Raw genomic sequence first — 20,706 nt, forward strand, 5'->3', positions numbered from 1 at the left:
AGGCAGGTACATACACTGGGACTACTGTAGCTCCTTTGTTGCCCACAACTTCCCGGTGCCTGGTTACTTCTTAGTACACTTGCTTCACAATCACTGCTCTGGTTTGGATGTCACACTAAACCATAGTTTAAGCTACGTCAATGAACTTGCTAGTGCACTTCCTTCTCCTCACCTCCCATCTGATGTAGTCATGAGAAGGAGGCTGGAAGCACCCAGGTCTTGGTTTAAATTAAGCACAGTTCTCAGTTACATCTCAAGAGGACCAAATTGTGGTTAGTTTAAACTATGCTTTATTAAACTGTGCCAGTATCAAACTGTAGCTTCTGATCCCGATCCCAAAATAAGCAACTGATGTTGTCAAATCCAACCATGCCAACCACCTGCTAAGTTTTGGATACAACTTCTAGAGGGCTAGCCATATTTGACAGTTGCTGCCAATGCAAGAGTTGCCACCGTTTGTCTGTTATGGTCCCTTAAAGGTTAACAAGTTCACCCTATTCCCTTAAAGTTTATGTAATAAAACCCTGTAATTTTTTGAAGTCCTCCTGGATGCGTTGGTGGTTGTATTGAACCCCATCCTTGATGAGCTATGACAGCTGAGTATAGTTTACCCATCTGGTTTCAAGTGCTGAATCAGAAGAGGAAATCAATAAAATGTACAGCTAATGACTTAGGAAGCTAGACAATCAGGTCTTGTATGGAGGCCTGTTTCTAATATTTTAGGTTCTCTGTTAGGAATATTCCGGCTCGTTGGTGTAAAATGACAAAGACAACAGACAGGTTACATTTAAAAAAGAAATGAAAAATTACTTTATGCATGGATGACACTGTTTGGAAGGAAGCACCTTTCTTGCGTTTCTTCTCTCCACCTTTATCAGCTTGTGCTTAAAAAAAAAAAAAGACAGAGCAACTAAGTTAAATACTGATTACACCACTGACATGAAGCAGAAATGTTTAATAGTTTGCATGCTTATCAATGGCTTTCTGCAAAGCCATATGCAGCAGTGTGGGTCCAGTGATGTTTTCAGCTGCTACAAGCTACAATGCAGCTTTCTTGTGGCCCCTTGGCTTGGTTCCTTGTGTTCTTCCTTGTATGGAGGAACCTCCCACACCATCCTAAATCCAGCACTGCTACCAGTTGCTCTCTAAGGCAGAGCTTTCCAAACAGTGTGTCATGACATGTTAGTGTGTTGCCTACAGTGTGTAGGTGTGTCGCGTGAATGCTCCCCACGCTCCTCTCAGGGCTGGAAAGGTGTTAGTTTACCTCTGGTTTGCTAGTAAAACTGAATTACTGTCGAGAAATGATGCACGTCTAAAAAGTGTGTCACCAACATGAAAAGTTTGGAAAGCTCTGCTCTAAGGGTTCAGACTAGGATAGTCTCAGCCCTATCTGGAAATTCTAGGAATTTAAACTGAAACCCTTAAGAATGCAAAGCAGATGCTCTCCCACTGAGCTATAAGCCTTTCTCTAGGCAGCCGTGAGAATTGGGCCCTCAGGTGAGCAAGAGACAATGGCAGCAAGAAGCAGCAATAGGGGCTCCAGGCAACTGTGAGTCCTTCCATAGTGTTGAGGCTTTAACAACTGTCCAGTAATACTAGTTCCTGTGCCACTCGGTAGGTTTCTGGGTATTCTTCATAAGAATGGGATACATACATTGGAAGGGATTCACTTACCAAACCCTATCAGAGGAGGCCTCGTGCAGGGAATGTTGAATTCCACCCAGAGACTTTCTGGCTTTGTCTGCAATGTATGACTTTCCCTAATACGCTTGCATAAGGCCCCCAAGCTTTGTAGGCCAAGGACAATATAGGCATCTAAACTGATTAATAAGGGGAACTTCATGGAGGGGACTTTCCATGAGGCATTTGCTTTGGTTATAAGTTAAATATTATGTCATAGGAAAAGTGTCCAAAGGAACATTTTAGAAAGGAAAGGCAGTTTTAATAAATCAGCCATATATTCTGCTGCTTAACACCATGTGTGGGTTACAGATAACATCAAGAACATTATGGTGTTGTGGTGTAAAGTGTCCTCTGATCATCCTCTAAGCATACCCTGATCATGCTCCAAACACTCTTGTCGGGTTAGTGTGATGTTGCCTCATATGCACCCTCACAGAGCTACAATTCCTAGAGTTCCCTGAGTTCCAGAGGAAGAGGGATCGACAGTCACACCACTTGGGGAACTGCAGTTCTGTGTGAGGGAATAAGGGTCTCCTAACAACTCTCAGCACCCTTAACAAACTACAGTTCCCAGGAGTCTTTGGGGGGAAAACCATGATTGTTTAAAGTGGTATGACACCGCTTTGAAGGTATACTGCACATGGGACTAACTGGAGTCAGTTCTGAAGACCTGCAAAGAATCTGAGAGGGCACCTGCTATTTTCTACAGCATAACATTTCAGAACTGGATGAGATCTTGAGGGTCATTTAGTCCAGTCCCCTGATCCATGTAGGGCCAACAATGCAGGATGTGACTAGAGAATCCCTGGCAGATGGCCGTCCAGCCTCTGCTGAAGCCAGCAGGAAAGGAGACCTCACCAGCTCCAGATGTGTTGGTTCTGATACAGAACAGCTCTCGGCATTAGGAAGCTTCTCCTGATAGTAAGCGTCCGTGTAAAAAAGACCTGAGTTGTGCCATGTGTTTCATGTTACTACTAAGACGGCCATGCCCTTTGGCAGACATAGTGTGAAAACCGCATAACAAGTCCCAGGAATAACATTCCGTGGCAGATTTAAAAAAACAAAAAATCCCGACAGGCAAGATGATGATTCCTAGTTACCTGCAATGATGTGCAAGTGGCAGGTTGTGTTATTTTGGCTCAGCTCCTTCTCCAATTTGTGTTATGGAGCCTGCATTCTGGCTGCGTCTTCCAGACACCCTCTTATGATTCATGACAACTACATCTACTCACATGAGGTTCTTAATAAATATTCTGTAAATTGATTGTGGCTGTAGGATATAACAGCTAAATCTCTGTAATGAGTCACACTCCTACTTATTTAACATCATTTTATGGAAACCTGCAAATTGCTGCGGTGCCCAAAGAGGACAGTTGCAAATGCGGTTATTTAAGAATTATTTCTGCTCAGTGGAGCAGAACCTTCAAAACTAAGAGATTTGATATTGAGAACCACCATTTTCTTTAATTATCAGGTGCACAATATTTTTTATTTCCTGAAGCTGCATTTACTTTACTTTATACTATAAAAGATAGGTGGGGTGTCGCAATTTTTAAAAATGCTTTCTATTCCAATAAGTGACACAACATAGCCTATATCTACAAAGAAACAATTCATACTATTCCTTTTTAAACTTTGGGTGACAGCCAAGTAAACAATTCCCCTAGTGCAACCACCTTGTTACACAACAAAGCTTCCTCTCCCTCTCTTCTGCCCATGTGCCCCTTAAAGATGTTCTGGAGGGTTTAGCTGGATACTGCCCCTTCTTTCCAATCCATATAACCATTTTTCAATAGCATCTATTATAAGCATCAACTGCTGGGCTGAGGTGCAATGAGCTCACACATTACTTGTGCTCAAGGCAGTAACTTGCGCTCATGGTTGCTGATTCACACAACCAGTTCACTATGTGCCCACTCAAACCCCTACAGAAGCCGTGTGCAGGCATGCAGGCTCTTATCTTCATCTTTGTGGGAGTGGTGACATTTCAAGCAGCCTCATCCTCTAGCCTTTGCGCAAAAAGCACAACCACCTGTGGCAGTGGAGCCTTCACACGTACAGCACTACGTATGAAGGTTTCCTCGAAACATGGACTCCCAATGGTGCAGAAGCCCAGAAGCCTTCATGTGCACAGCTGTGGGCAGAAAGAGTCTGTTGTTACAAATGGTCATGCTTTTCACATTTCAGGACTAGCGGAAGAGGTTAATTGGTACATCCTTGTGTCCATGTTGATGAGCACAGGAGCATTCATGCCCAAGTAGGCCACGACTGAAAAATGACATGGCCCCAACTAGGATATATAATTCCAATGTATTGGAAAATGCATACTATTTGTGCGTAGTACAGGTGTCTCCCCATTTACGTTATGTTCCAGGGCCCGCACGCATAAGTGAAAATAATGTAAGTAGGGAGCTGTCAAAAAAGCCCATTTTTTTCTGCCCTCCAGCTCTCTCTGCCTCTCAGCACAACTCTCTTCAACTAGAGTTGAAGCTCTGGGGATGCCTAGAGGCTGGAGGATGCGAAAAAGAGGTGGCTACCGCACGCATCATCTGCTAGGCGGGGAGACTCAGCAGCCTAAACAAAGCCCCACTGTGCCTGCAGTCTCTTTGGGGCTTCCTCCACCCTCTCTGAAGACCTCTTTGGGCTATGGGGAGGGTGTCCTCATGAGCCACAAGGACTCTCTAACTCTCCCACCATTTCCTGGATTGAATATATCTATTTATTTATTTCCCAGCGCCATGCATATATGCGGTCACACATGTGTCAGTCTCACATAAGTGGGGGCATGTCTGTAATATACATTTGCTACTTCCAGTATTTTCATGATTCATGGTTCTGACCTCCCACAGTACTCCAATCTGTTCTTTGCAGAGGTTATTTCACTCATTACACAGTATCATTCCCACCAACAGTGTATTCATCAGGAGTGTTAAAGACATTCCTAACTGTCTAGCATTTAAAGATGTACCTATAAAGCATTTTATGGGTGCACCGTCAAAATGTAACTCATAGTGCCTATGGCTGCAGCTGAGTGATGTACCAACATCTGAGCCAGAAAGAAAGCTGAGTGATGCACCAACTGTTTGAATCAGTAGAAATAGTCATCCCACAGAGATGTAATGGGAAAAAGTACATTTAAGGCACCAAGACCTTCAGATCTCATGAGATGGTATATTTACTCAACATTTCTGCTAAGCTTTGATCTAGGAATTAAAGGGAAACGGTCATTCGACTTACCGCTGTCAGCACTGACATAATTTTCAAATAGGCTTGCCAGAAGTTTGTTGGAAGATTTTTGAAAAGTGCTCACTACAGTTTCATTGAGTGGGTCTTTGTTTTTCTCAAGCCAACCCATAATGTTATAGGGCACCTAGTGTGTGTGTGTGTGAGAGAGAGAGAGAGAGAGGGAGGGAGGGAGGGAGAGAGATGATAGACAGACAAAACGGAAGCAAAACAATAAAACAGATTAAATAATCAAGTCTAATGCCTTTTGCTTTTACCTTACAACCATTTAAAATTCAGATTTATCTATTTATGTATTTATAAACTGCACTTTCATTAAAAAAAATGGAAGGGAAATGCAACATTTAAGAATAAAATCAACAAAAAGCATACATAAAAACATAATTAAAAAAAACAGTAAATACTGGTTGGTTTGAAAAGAGAACATTCATATTGCAAAGGTCTGTCTGCACAATATAGTTTCCAAAGGACATCTGAAAGAAGGGAGGTAATTAAGGGGGATTTTATGGGTCACTTCAGGAGTCTTCCCAGTAATATATTCATCTTAATATCAGATCTCCATTTTCCTAAATAATCACCACATCTTTCTTCTATACATCCCCCCCCCCCGTCTTTCAGTTCCTCCTATCCCTTAGGAACATGGGAAACTGCCTTCTACTGAGTCAGACTACTAATCCATTTGTCCACACCACGGCTAGCTAAGATGGTGACAGATGTTCTTGGATTGCAACTCCCATCACTCCTGATTCTAGGGTTGCAGATTGGGGTCTTTCCTAGCCCCACCTGGGGACGACATGAATTAAACCTTTTGCATACAGAGCATGTGCTCTACCACTGAGTTTCAGTCTTTCTTTGTAGAGACAATAATAATAATAACAATGCCTAGAGATGAAGACAGGGACTCTGTGGTTGAATTCTAAAGCATATGTTTCAAGAGCAGATAATTTCAAACTGCTTCCAGCACACTCAGAAGCTCAACTGACTTCACCCTCAAGTTAACTTTTCAAAACTCAAAGCGTGGCATTCCTCTCGTGCCATTGCAACCACTTTGGCCCATGACTCCATTCTGTCAGGGGACTGCCATCGGAACAGGGGAGGGAGGCAGGGGGGCCGTTGGGATACAGAGAGCCTCTGAAACTCCTGAGGAGCACCCAGCGCCTCACCTCACCAAGCTGGCCAGGAGGGACGCACGCCTCTTCCGTAGCCCAGCTTGCGCAGAGGGGTGAAACGCAAGGGGGGGAGGAGGCTTGGGGTGCCGAAGTTCTTATGTTGGGGGAGAAGCCGGAAGGGGCCACTCCCGGATTCTGCAAGTGACTAAGATGGGCATGAACTTTGTAGATCTGCACTGTAAATAGTTTGCACAATAAAACCTGTAAATGACAGGTCGGAGTCCTGCCTGGTTACTCGCGAGCAACCACCAGCAGCATCTGACACATTCATTCCAACAGGGCTTCATGCTTTGAGGTTAATGCCATTGTCCCCATCTGCAAATGCCAAAAACTTACCGCTCCAGCATAGTGCAGGAGTTCAAAATGAGCTTCATATTTCCGCTTTTTGTCAGGCCTGGGTTTCTGCAGATTGGGTGACTTGCCCAGATGATTGTCGTACAGCTTGGCTTTGAAGGTCATATCTGTAGCCTTCGGGAACATGCATTCTTCTTCTAGGATAGACAAGATCCCCAAGGGCTACGCACGGCAATAGGGAGATAAATGTTAGGGGTTTTTTTCCCCAAGGATGTCATTTAGGTTAGCATGAATGAATACTGCATCTGCAGAATCTCCCCGCTCCCAATAGCTGTTAACATATTACTCTTTCAGACTGCTATCAGACTTGACGACACAGTGTGAAAATATTATATTTTATACAGATTGCTGACACAATATTGATGCTTTGGTTTTCAAAAAGGCTTGGATTGACTTACTTTTCTCAATAAATCAGTCAGAAAACAACCCAGCGTTATAATAGCTGAGGTCTATATAACTTACTACACAGCATAATGAACACATACCACCAGCTGTGTCTCGTGGCTTGCCAAGTTACTGACACCCATCCCAGTCTTTTTCTGCAGTTCTTGCATTATTAGGCAACATTTGCCTTGGTGGGGCAAAAGTTGTTTAATGGTCTCTCCTAACTAATGGAAAAAACTGGTCAAGAAGATTTATTTGTTTTGAATGTGACTGCTACATCTCTGAGCAAGGGCAACTATGGAAAAATGAATAAATATAGGTATATCTGTATCTCCAGTGGAAACATCAAGAATCAAAAGGTACCAGGTATATTGCTGTTGTTTAGGCTTGTCATGGTGCTAGTAGAAGAAATCAATCTTCAAAAGTATGTTTGTATTCCTTCTTTCCTTCAGAGAACTCAAGCTGGAATAGATGGTTATCTTCCTCAATTTTATGGTCAAAACTAGCTTGTCAGGTAGGTTATGCCCAGAGGCAACGACTGGCCCGTGGGTCAAGCAGTAAATTTTACAGCTGCACAAAGACATAACCTAGTTCAGGACCTAGTCAGACACGCTAGTCACTACATCACATCACTGGTAGACCTTGGGGTGTCAAATTTCAGCGGTGCCCTGTGCAATGCCAAAATTCGCCCCCCTCACATCTTGCCTTCTGTTCTACATCATAGTTGTGGTGCCACCTGTGGCATCCCCAAGTCTCCACTCCCAGTGTGACCAAACCAGTCGCGCTCCCCTAAATCCACCCTAATATCATTGTCTTTATGGTAAGCCTTTCCTGCTATCAAACAGAAACCCCAATGATGTTTTCCATACCTTTTCAATGAGATCAATGCAGGCTTGCAAATCCAATCCAAAGTCAATGAACACCCAATCGATGCCTTCCTTTTTGTACTCTTCTTGCTCCAAGACAAACATGTGGTGATTGAAAAACTGTTGCAGTTTTTCATTTGTATAATTGATGCAAAGCTGCTCAAAGCTGTTAAACTATGAGGGGGAGGAAAGACATAAAATTAAATTTACAGAGGAACAAGAACGAAGGCAAATATATGTAAAGTCTGTTAGTATATGATCTGAATTCCTTTAAGACTAACTTCAGTGCTAATGTGCAGAACACAACTGCTTAATTTTCAGATATGGATAGAAGAGCGCCACTGAATTCCCAAAGTGTGCCAGGCATAATATGCCAGGCATTTTTTTTGAAGCCCTGATTCAGAAAAGTTCCCCTTGTGCCTAAGTCCCATTGGAACTGCTGTTAGATGAAACTTTGAGCAGAACTGAAGTCAAAGCCTAACCAACATTTCCTGGATTGAGGCTGAAGTAGACTCATTATGAAAGGTATCTGTCAAAAGGCAAATATTTTCCACTTTCCAGCAACAGAAGAATTGAAGTCCTGCAAATGTCGGGGCTGTTTGCTAAGAACATGAGAAGTAAATTTGTGCAAACTATGGCATTTTCCTTGCGGTGGATGGTGCTAAGTTATATAAATACTATCTACAATTTATTGACCCTTCTAATTTTTATGGTTAAACATTTATGTGCATCTTCTCTGCCTTTGTGTGTGTATGTGCATTTCTACTGCCCTTGGGTGGATCAAATAAAGTAGGTCAGCTGAACACTGGTAAGCCTGTTGCAAGTATAAGTTTGCAACTTTCATATGAGAACTTGACTACTGCTTATTTCTTACCATCACCAAAAGATCAAAATTGTAATACTAGTTACAGTTCCTTGCTTTCCAAGATGGGTTTGGGAGTATGTTCCTCATGCTCTTATCAATGATAAATAAACTACACCTATACATTATTGACTAGTTCTCATTGCTCCTGATAAACTCAGCAAGCTGTACAACATGGGTGTGTAATCTGTGACCCTCCAGATGTTGGACTCTAACCTCCATCAGCCCCACCCAACATGGCCAGTGGTCAGGAATGATGGGAGTCAAGCAACATCTGAGGTGACATTCCTGCTAATACAACACTGATAACTGATTCGTTCAGCAAATGTTATCTTCTAGCTAAGAGACATAATAATAATTTATAATAATAATTTATTATATATACCCCGCCCATCTGGCTGGGCTTCCCCAGCCACTCTGGGCGGCTTCCAACAAAATATTAAAATACAGTGATCCATCAAACATTAAAAGCTTCCCTAAACATAATTACTTTAAATCAATTTGTTGCTATCATGAAAATTTTGGGAGGCAATTACTCACATCAAAGATTTCAAAGCCAGCAATGTCCAACACCCCGATGAAGAACTGTCTTGGCAACTTGGTGTCCAAGGTCTTATTGATGCGAGTAACGAGCCACTTGAACATCCTATCATACACTGCTTTGGATAAGGCCCCAACAGAATAGGAAACCTGTAGAAGAGAGGTAGAACAATCACACAATACCATAATAATCCTTGTGATCAAATCTGTGGAAGATACTCCCTCTGAGCATCCTACATGCCAGGTTCAGATCTATTGACATTCTGGGTTGAAACCTAGCATACAATTATTGACCTAAAACATAGATCAGTGTAGCTCAATATAGAGGGTGTTGGACCTGGGATACTTGATCCAACTATGCAACCTTGATAAAGCAAATCATTTCTCACCCTTAGTCCCTGACTTATAAAACAGGAATAAATATAGCTACATATGAAATCTGCAAGAGGAATTATATTTTTTCATCACCAAGCAACATATTTATTGGCTCAACGGCAATTTATCTAGTTCCTTTTGCATTTGCATAGTTTACTGCTTTGTCCAATGGCAAGGACTTCAGTGTGGTAATGTGTGCTTTAATAATTGCCCAAAGCCATAGGTTTTGCAGTTTCAACTCGGCATAAATATGCTCACACAGCTGCATGCAAGATGGATTTCAATATAGCTTTGGAATCTTTGAAGCTGGATTTACAGTTTTGTTTTATGAAAATCCAGCTACGTACTTCCTTGTTTCATGATATTGTCATGGGAGGTTTTAAAATTTTCTACATTAAGCCCAACTAACTTGTATCAAAATCAGTAGCACTTATTTCTGAGGAAATGTGGTAAGGAAATGTGTACTGAAGAAAGACAATGGCTTGTATCCAAATAGTTCTTGCATTAATTGTTCTTTGAGTTTGTTTTTGCTTCACTTATATGCTGTTTTGTTTTTTCATAGACTGGAAATGTTGTTTGCTAACTTCTAACACTTTGTTATTATTGTGAGCCAATCTGAGCTCAATGTACAGTATTTGTTGGAAAGGGTCAGACAATACAAATAATAAATTGAAGCTCAAAAGAGTCCCCCACCCACTTTTAGCTCCACTGCTGGCTTCAGCCCCCCCAGTGGCATGCAGTCCCAGACAGACTGCTCCCAAGGGAACTGCAGTCCTCAAAAGAATGATGGTTCTCCATCCCATAATATGGGTTTGGTATCATGCTGGCTCATGTAGTTTAAACACCTCCTTACCTGTTCCACACTTTGGCCTTTGGTGACATACTCATTTCCAACTTTCACTCTAGGATGCACCAAACCCTTAAGCATATCAGAGGAATTAACTCCCATCAGGTAAGCAGCTTTGTCAGCACCTGATAGAGAGTTACAATATTTCAACAAGTTCATTGAAACAGGATAGGACTGGTTTAGATTTACAGATCACTCATTTACTGGGATAGACTCTAGCATTTTTTAAACAGCAACAATGGAGCATGAAAATCAAATTGGCTATATAAATCCTAGCTAACACCTACCCTGTACTAGAATTTAATATATTTAAAAGACTGCAGACCTCTACATCATAGATTCTTCCTGAATTAACTGTGTTTCTCTAACCCCAAGTACCTGAGTCTGAAAGTCTAGCTGCTGCTCTTGCTGTGTTTTGACATTTATTTTCCCCCAGGAGAGTAATATCAACATCATGGAATACACAGAAGTGTCATGATATGTATGTTCCAATCACATGGAAATGACAATCGCAGAAGTGAGAGGAATAAAACTTGAAGATTATGTATGATCTGAATACAGATCATACAGCAATAACAAGGGTTATTCACATGTTTCAATGAGCACAGATATAAGCTGGCCCTACAAATGTACAAGTGTTTGTGTGAAAGATTGTACCCTTGATGTATAGCTTAACTATTGTGTGGACAGTCTGTACACTTGCTGAACATGACTTGTGAATAACTGTACATGTGCACAGCTCAACTATTTGTGTACACAGATTGTGCACTCATTGAATGTAACTTGTGAAGATCCCTGCAGTCACTTAAAACAGACCTTGCCTTGCAGCCTCACAGCTCAACACAGGGCATGGAACATTGTGAATAGGCAGATACGGAAGAGCTTACTTTCAGTGCCATCAGCTTCTGCCTGCTCCTCCCTGGGTCTCTGTTTAAATTTCATGTTTCCAAAGTGCATAATGGCACCAGTGAGCTTGTAGGCACCATACTTTTCCTCCGCCACAAAGCCCAAAATATCCATGGCTTGCTGTGGAAAGTAAAAAGAACAGGACGTTTTGTCACTTGCCTGTGAAACAACATGCAGCTTTATTTTCTAGAGCTCTTTCGCGGCACGGCTGATATTTGTGCTTGTTCTGGTATTGATCTTTCAAAAAATAAACTAGAGGAACAAGAAGCCTCTGCTATTTATTTTGAATCTGCCCTATTCCTCAAAAACAGAGAATAGTTCCTACCACTAATAATCTACTGAAGAGAGAGAGAAAGAGAGAGATTTTTCATTTTTAAGGTAAGCAAATAAAACCATCAACCAAAAAAATAGCCCAACAACTGCAATGGCATGACAGCTGAACATAATAGTGCTACACGCCAACCCAATCTCCGCCGAGCGGCTGCTTGAGGTTCCAGGGGTTCCAGGAGCTCAGCCAGGGTTTTGTTTCCATTGGGAAATCAAGGCACAGTCTTGAAGAAATATGGTTTATTGTACCCATATTTACACCTGGGTCTACTTTGGAGAGAGTTCAGAGCATTACATCACAAGAGGGACTTGCTTCCCACAGCAGCACAGCATTGGAGTCTCTGTCCCAGCCTGCCAAGATGGTTCTGCCCTGCATGGCTTCTGCCTGGAGTTCTGGCTCCACCCTTCTCCTGCTCAAAGACCCTTGCTAGGAAAAAAACCCCGTCTCGTGTTAAACAGCTATTTTTTTCGTGGGCACAGCCCCACCTTCCCTGTTTTCCTATGTCATGGAAGCTGAAATCATACACCCATGGTAACCATGGGAGCTTCCCACTAGGTCCTTGTCAGAAAATCTCTTGCCCTGTTGATGGTTTTTATTGATGGGTTAATGACTCACTTCCAGCACCTTTTGCCATTCTTAATAACTTCTATCTTAACTGAGGCCCTGGCCTGGCACCTTTCCTTCAATACTCCAAACATTATCTAAATTCTACCATTTATTAATTTCTAGCATTCACTAACTCTAGCATTTATGGGTGCCCTTGCACCCCCAAACTCTGTTGCCCCAGACCTGGAACAATATTCTTTTTTGCTATGGGACTAATACAGAAGAAGACAATCACTGCTATCATATTCATCAATCAGGGAGACTTAAGGCATCATAAACATTGTTGTTTCACTTGTCTCTGCTTTCTCTTTTTGAGGAGACGAATAAATATATTAATACAACAGGTCTGTTCAGAACGTTAGTAGTGAGAATCTTTATAGTCCAAACTTAGTGAAATTTACAAGGTCTATAGGGCTAGATTTATGGTTTAGCAATGTATGAATAGCTCCTTCAGGAGAAAATAACCCATGATGTAGCAGTATAGCGGGGAGAAAAGAAGCCAGATACTTTCTGTGCCAATTAGTGGCCATTTTTTTACACGTGTGGAATGGAGAACACTATGTTGGCTGCCATCAGCACAGAACTGGACTTCCTGGCTGCTTCCTCCTTGTTAGAACTATGTTTGTGTATGAGATGTCTCCTTTGATTGATGGAGATGATGGTGATCATATGATATAGAAGATCCCTGCTTGAATGATTGACAAAAATAGACAGTAAGTGAATATGATTGAAGAGCATACAATATAATATGAACAAGAACACTTACTTCTGGCAAGAGGAGGGTGGACCCTTTCTCACTGTGTGGATTTAATTGTGTCCATTTAATATATATTATTGGAAAATCAATTAAAATATGGGGGGATAAAGAATATTGTTTGTAATGCTTTAAGTCACCCTGAATGACAAATATAACAACGCGTCTTCTTCTGTATTCCACCAATGAGAATTCCCCACAAACTTAAATCATTGATTGTTTTTTCCTAAATCACTATATATTGCCATGTACTGTCAATCTTATTAGCATTAAAAAAAGCTACTCCTTTCTGTTAAAAAAAAAAAAGTGCTTTGTTTTGTTTGTTACTTGATGAAATGGATTTGATATATAAACTTTTCTGCAATGGTAATTTCCCAAGATTTACTGTAACCGAGATGTACCGTGAAAGTCCTATTGCTCTTTCCACAGTTCCATTATCACAAATCTTTCAGCAGCTAAAATGAATCTAATCAAGCCCTTAAATACTACGTTCTCTCTCTCCCCCTCCAAAAAAATCTGCGTAGTTATTATATTACTCTCATTGAGTACCCAAAATCTCACTATCTGTTGCCACTCTCAGTCCTGTCCACAATCCTGCCAATGGTCTGGAAACATTGTGCCCTGCATGTGTGTCAGTTTCACTGAGGTATAATACCACATGTGGGCTATTCTAATGTATTCCCTTTAACATATGCAGAAACCAGGACCCTCTGATCATTTACCGTATCCAAAACTACATTCTCAAAATGCCTGAGTCCTCTGGTTGCTTGCTGCTCACTTGGTCTGTTGGAAACAACATAATTTATCTGATAGATACTAAGCAAGTGACTTTTGCATTGGCTTATCTTTCTCTCAAATTATTGTTCCCATTGTTCAGATGAGGGGTGTTAATACAGAAGTACCTTAGCCAGTAAGATACCTCCCCTTTCCAATCCCTAAATACACTATAAAAGGATGGATGGTTTAATACCAATATCAGGGGAAACTTATTGGGAATATTCTGGATTGCTATGTTCTCCATACCAAAAATATGCATTATGTGCAATGTGAATGCATTACAAAGTACTTGAGAACATCAAAAGGGTAGGGAATAGCATTAAAAACGCATTATAGGATAGCATTAAAAATCCATTATGGGATATGTGCACATAATGATGTCAATATCTTGTGAATCCCAGAGGAATGAAATTTTACAGCTCGGGAACAGTCACCAAGAGTACCTCAGAGAAGCACCATTCACATTTGATGGGAACTCTCAAAAGGTTACTTGAGGTTGACTACAGAGATTGCAATGAGCAAAATAGTTGATCTCTACATAGATATCTACATCAAGAGGGGGAACCTTCAGCCCACGCTGAAGGCCCACCTTCTGGGGCCTCCATGCCAGTTGTGGGCAAGATAAGAGATAGCAAAGTGAGTGGGATCAGAGACAACAGATTTGATTCTTAACTTTGTACAATAGGCTACATTCCAGCCACGTGTCTCTCCTTCCTCTATGCAGGCAAGCAAGAGGCATTATCACAGCCCAGACACTTGAGGAGGCTGCAGAGCATGGCCTACTCAGAGGCATAGTCTGCGAAGAATCCCAAGGGCCACATTCGGCCTGTGGCCTGGAGATTACCCACCACTGCCCTACATCAAAATGGACTTCTTATACCTGGTGTGTTTTTCTTAGTGCTGCTCTCTATGATTCTATGATATGACCATCGCGTTGTATCAAATGTTCAATGGAAATCCCTTGTGGAACAAAAATTTTGGATACCACCTACTGTCTCTGCCAAGTTTGAAAGAATTATTAATGCTGATACACAGATTTAGTGTTGCTTTTTATAATATCTGTACATATAGAGATAAGAATTATTTTCCTATGTACTCAAGACCTAATGGAAACCTACAAAGTGTAATGGAAACCATAGCCCTAAGGCTATGTCTGCATTTCCCCACTCTTCCTACTCTGAAAGACTTAAAGCAAGAAGAGAGGTTTGGCTAAAGGGGACCCTATGCTAAGAGCATCCTAAATACTGAAATGCACCAGATGCCCTGACTTGGTAGCACAGTTGTGCTCAGCTACTCTATGCTACAGCACATTTCCCATGGGCTGGGTGTGCAGTGCTTCAAATCTGCTGCCACAGTTTCAGTGAGAACAAAAGAAATATCTAACCACAGCAACGTCTGCAACAGATTATGGCTAGCAAGATTTTGCAATCTTTAATCAAAATGAATCATATCTTACATCAGTTGCCAGCAGCTCTTCCCCATCATCCAGATTGTCCACAGTAACTACACCTTGTGAGCAGAAGTGGAAGTCGTAGGGATTTGTCGACACCAGGAGCATATCTGCAAATAAGAAAAATTAAAATAGCTTCTCTTCTTGAGATCTGGTCTGTTACTGAGTATACCTCATGAGTCAACATGTACCCATAAATGCAATGTCATAAGACAAGGTTTATGGTGGCATCACAATGACAGTGGAATATCGTTGGAAGAAGTTAGACCTGCAGAAATGTGTAGAGTTTAGCTCCTAAATTGGATCACTTATAAGTGCCATATGCATGACTTCCACAGGAAAGACCAGGAGAAAGAAGTTGGACACCACCACTTGAAGTCTGACAATTACTTCTTCTGAGCCAACCTGCTATTTGTTCACAAAAGTACATAAAAGTTTCCTCCACCACAAACCACTTTGATATGGGCTAGGGAACTTGTTGCTCTTCAGATGTTGCTAGGTTAAATAAGTAATCCACTTCTGACATCTTGCAGTGCCTGGATTTCATCTTGAGGTGGAACTGAAAATGATCTTTATTTCTGTCCTCAAATAATCAAGGGTGATATTCAACTCTGTTTTACTCAGAGTAGACCTGTTGAAATTAATGGACCTTGCTGCACAGTGCCATCTAGTCGCTCATGTGCTCATACAGCTAATTCCACTTGGCCAAAAGCCCCCAAGTCTCACACCTTGGTCAACTTGGTATCATACGGTGCCATGCTTTCAGATCCTTCCTCTTCTGCAACAGATAAAAGGCAAGGGAAATTGCACAGGGCCCAACAAACTCTAAGTCAACTAAAGAGCCTCAGCTGATTCCAGTGCATTGATCCCCTGTAGAAAAGCACTGGAAATTCAAATGACAGTCAAGAATATTAGCCAAAAAACAAGACAAAAGGAAGACTCAGGAGATTTGTTAAGACAACACGATGTGTGTGTATTATAGACATTATTACCGACAGTAATTTCTCTCTCTCAGTAGGACTACTTATGAGCAACTGATTGTAATAGTTAAATAAAAATTTGGGTGGTGACTGATGCATGCAACCATCTCTGCGAATGTGTGTAGCAGAGGAATAAATTCACCATGGAAGGTACATTTTCACAGTACAATATTTGCGTTCAAATCCTGTTAGCACAAAATTACTTTGAAACAGTTCCTTTAATCTTCCTTAATTAGACCACAGCAAAGGCTAACTGGGTTAAGGGTTTAGCAGATGGACCACTCTGCCGGGATAACAAGAACTCAAATGAGATTATTACTGCTTTTGCCAAGCAGCAATTTAGCGCATGGATAAAGGGATGCTTCGCTATATTAGAAGAAGCACTGCCTAGCTGGGGATTTCTAGCAATCTGCATCAACTCACAATCAGCATGTATAAATGTCACGAGGCAAAGATGTGTCTTAGGCAAAACCCTATCTACAGATTCAAAGAGAATAATATATTAGAGGATAATATATAAGAACATAAAAAAGAAGATGGCTGGATCAGGCCAATTGCCCACCTAGTTCTAGCATCCTGTTCTCACAGTGGCCACCCAGAAAACAAGCAGAACATGGGCATCTGAGCACTGTAACCTCCCATGGTCTCCAGCATTTGTTTATTGAAAGGAATTCTAAACTGCCTGAGAGGACACAATGCCCTTACAAGGCAGTATACAATTCTAAAATGAAATGAAACTATATATAACATTATCGTTTGAACCCATGTACACATTAAATTGATCCCAAGTATAGCAATTAATGAAACACAGATTGAATTAAAATGGTTTCTGTTTTTTTAAAAAAGAACAAGTGAAAATATATGGAAGGGAATCAAGCAAGGAGATCCACCCATTGGGGTGGAAGCCAGATACCCTGGGAAGTGTTGCCAATTTCTTTGTTTAGCACCAGCACCAATAACATTCTAGGACATCACATAGCCCAAAGGCATTTTAAGGGTATGTTCACACAAACCCTGTCTTATTATGTTTTTATATCTGTTGGAAGCCGCTCAGTGGCTGGGGCCACCAAGTCAGATGGATGGGGTATAATAAATAACAAACAAACAAATAATAGTTCCACACCCAGTGTGCTCCCACTGTTAGTATGCATTAACACAACATTAGTGCCAATCCAGATCAGCCCTGTAGCTTCTCAAACCAGTTTCAATCCAATTAGAAAAAGTAAGCCACATTTGCTTTATACTGCAGAATGGTTTGAACATTTGAGACAGCCATTGCACAGGTGACAGCTTCAGTGGTGGGGTGTAGGGGGTGATGTTGCCGAGACAGGAAAACCAAAAAGCTCATGAGTATTGGGTGAAGAATTCTCTCTTAGGTGAACAAAACCATGTAAATTGAGGCTTCAAACACAGCAGGGGAGGGGAACGACCTTGCCGTGTATTGAGCTGTCAATGTGAACATACCCCAAATGAAAAAATGAAAAGCAGTGGGGCTCACTCCCATAAAAGTGTGCATAGGATTGCACCAACAAGCAGTTACAAAAAGTGTAAAAACAACAACCCACCACTGAACCTAATTGGGTTCTGCAAGTCACCTGTCTTTAGTTTTTCATTCTTTAATGCAGCAGTGCTGATCATAGTTGCATTTCTTAATTTGGAAACACCACATCTTTCCTTTCTCTTACCTTGTAGCTCTGCTTTTTTCCCAGACAAGATCTGGTAGAAGATATGGTAGTCTCTTTCACCTGGTTGTTGGAAAATAACTCGGGATTTCTCTAGCAGATCTGGTTGGGTAATGAAGAATTACATTGAGAAATAGGTTGAATCATGGAATCTGAATATATAGCTCAAGTAATATAGCTCAAGTAAGTATAGAAATTAGCATGTTGCTTACAAATTTCAATATCCGCTGAAGATAGCTTGCCTGTAGTTCCAAAATGGATTCTGATAAATTTACCCTAATTTGTACAAAAGAGAATATATCAATACACATAACCAGAACAGCCAACAGATAGAAAAGGAATATAGAACCAAGTAGAAATATGAACAAAAAAGCAAGGGCGAGCATCTATTTGGAGATGCTTTAGATATTGGTTGTCATGGTTTAAGGTGGTGGTGGGGGGCCTAAATGATGAGTGGATACATTCAAATAATTTTAAACATTCCTTTCAGGTAGGCAAGGTTTATCACCTCACATGTATGAAGTGAGATTAAGTGGGGGGGGGGACCCATGTAATCTGCTTGAAACAGATTGTGCAACCTCCAGGTGTCTAAAGATTCTCATATCTCCTCTGTCTTTGTTAAGTACGGGAACCGGGAAACTGCAGAGACAGACTATGGTTTCAGTAGCTTTGCATTCCGCATACCATAATTATAACAACAAATTATAACCCTTCTGCTGACTTGTGACCAGCTTGCTTTGCATCCTTTGGGCATTGTTCCGCATGACTTGTGTGCTTTACTTAACACAGTGTTACACAAGAGTACAGCAGTAATTGTGCTGTGCTGCAGTTGTTATCTGCATCCCACTCATCCATTCAGAAGATGTAACCACCTTCCATCTGCTGGACAGGAGGATGCAGCACTCAGTTCATTGATACGTCATTGCTGTACTTGATTAATTGGTCAAATTATCCCCTTGACAACCTTCTTGCATGGATACATGCACCTTTCTGCTTTCTGACATTTCCTGTGGTTTATGCATGCTGCTATGTCCATCCCTTCCTAGTTCCAATTAGCAAGCTCCGTTATTTTGCTGTGAAGTGCTCCTAAAATATCTGTATGGAGGATGTAACGGGTGCTTTATAAATATCAAGTGATTGTCCAAACAGAATTCAAGTCCGCTGGCTGACATTCAAAATATGTACAATGTGTTCAATAAACACCTGTTATGAGAGGGAGAAGCAAGATCACGGCAGCAGCCTCCAGACAAAGCCAACCTGTGTTCAAAGCTTGTCCGTTCAACTCCTGCCTCTCAAGTTAGGAACTCTGCAAAAAGCCATGTCTTCAGTTGTATGGATTGTGTAGTTGGCTGGGTGAATGTTTGGTAAGACAGGGATTGCTGCTTCAGTCCTCTTCCACTCGCTACATGGCAGAGACTACTGCGAAGTGCTTAGTCAGAAGGGCAAAAGGTGGGACTGGAAGCAACATCTGTAGATGTTTCAATAAGTGCCTTTCCACGCTTACCATTTTATAGTGAAATAGCTAATTGGGGATTTAGATCAGGGGGCATACTGCTAGACAACATTGGTATCATTCAGATAGTATCCCAGAAGAATGGCTTCACAACCCCATATTTCTTGGAATGCAAACCACCACTCCCCCAACTTTTGTGAAGATCCAGAATGGATTCTCAATATTTTCAGTTGTGTGGCATGTGTGCAAGCAGCATCCCAGTTTCTGTGAGGAGGGTGGGTGGGCTTGGGAAGATGCCTGTTTCATGCCACTTCTCTCTGACGGGTGCAAGCTGTTGGTATGCAAGCTCAGTTGAGAGAAGAAATGTGGCAGAAAGAGACGAAGATACTGAGGCAAAGTACTGGCCATGACAGCAGCAGACAAACTTTCATCATAGGAATATGCTTGCTGTCGCCTCAGGCAGGCATGTAGTTCCTCTTCTAAACTCCTATACTTCCACAAGGTCGGTATTCTGGAATTAGTTAATTAAATAGCCACGAAAGAGCTATCCCCATGCTCATGCTCATAACTCTGACATTTACTGGCTGGCAGAACACGAGAGTTCATTAGGGGTGTGACTACAGTTACTGAACTTTTCTCAGCTCAGGCACAACCTGCCAATCACGTTGACAGGAAATCCCTACACTGCTCTCTAATAATAGCGAAGTGTGAGCAAAAGTGTCGATAACCAGCTACAAATTCACTCTTACAAATGTCAGATCAAAAAACAACTCTTTCACCACAAATGGTAGGTGTGAAAAGGCCCTAAGTATCAGCCGTACAGCTGTTTATGTTGAATGCTGAACATTTTTATAAATACGGTATTACTAATGAAGGCAGATTGGTAAAGTACCACAGCAATAATGCATACTTACAAAGCGTGAGGAGTTGTCATTTCTCAGAGTTTTGGCATTCCCGAAGGCTTCCAAGGCTGGGTTGGCTTGGATGATTTGATCTTCCAAAGTCCCCTTACAATGCAAAAGATGGAAGTACATTTAGGGCACAACCCTGCACTCACAATTTGCCAACTAAAGGGCTTTAAGATTTGGCGGAAACTCCACGATTCTGGCAGAATGCATCTCTGCCATTTTTTAAAAAATGCACTTGTGGAAACTCCCAAATATTTATTTAATAAAATTTATGTACTGCTTGATTGTTAAAAAGAAAGAAAGAAAGAAACCTGAAAGTGTTTTACAAAGATGCCAAATGTGTGGTCTCTTTCTATGCTAAGGGAAGTGGGGAAGTTTGGAAGCAACTTAGAAGGGGATATTTAAAAAGTCTTACAGGCTATCTTTCCACACTTTACTTTGCTGTATGTTTTGTGGTTTTAAATCTCTGCTGAGGCTCTCTCACCAAAGAGTACTTGCCCAAACCTGAATCTCAGGCATCCAGGGAATTCTCCTTTTAT

General features: G+C 41.4%; 1 protein-coding gene across 1 annotated transcript in view; it reads right to left on the reverse strand.

The window, feature by feature from the left end:
- MYH15 (myosin heavy chain 15) overlaps positions 1 to 20,706 on the reverse strand; it is an 86,204-nt gene that overhangs the window by 51,185 nt on the left and 14,313 nt on the right. The window contains exons 8-18 of the mRNA XM_081002594.1: positions 20,174 to 20,266; positions 18,019 to 18,082; positions 17,810 to 17,908; positions 15,151 to 15,254; positions 11,211 to 11,349; positions 10,330 to 10,448; positions 9,102 to 9,251; positions 7,703 to 7,873; positions 6,432 to 6,611; positions 4,921 to 5,053; positions 811 to 884 (exon numbers count right to left, since the gene is read on the reverse strand). Of these exons, the coding sequence (XP_080858720.1) occupies positions 811 to 884; positions 4,921 to 5,053; positions 6,432 to 6,611; positions 7,703 to 7,873; positions 9,102 to 9,251; positions 10,330 to 10,448; positions 11,211 to 11,349; positions 15,151 to 15,254; positions 17,810 to 17,908; positions 18,019 to 18,082; positions 20,174 to 20,266 (1,326 nt within the window). The remainder of the gene's footprint in view (positions 1 to 810; positions 885 to 4,920; positions 5,054 to 6,431; positions 6,612 to 7,702; positions 7,874 to 9,101; positions 9,252 to 10,329; positions 10,449 to 11,210; positions 11,350 to 15,150; positions 15,255 to 17,809; positions 17,909 to 18,018; positions 18,083 to 20,173; positions 20,267 to 20,706) is intronic.

Source organism: Podarcis pityusensis (assembly GCF_964106645.2).
Source record: "Podarcis pityusensis genome assembly, chromosome: 4".
NCBI classification, from domain to species: domain Eukaryota; kingdom Metazoa; phylum Chordata; class Lepidosauria; order Squamata; family Lacertidae; genus Podarcis; species Podarcis pityusensis.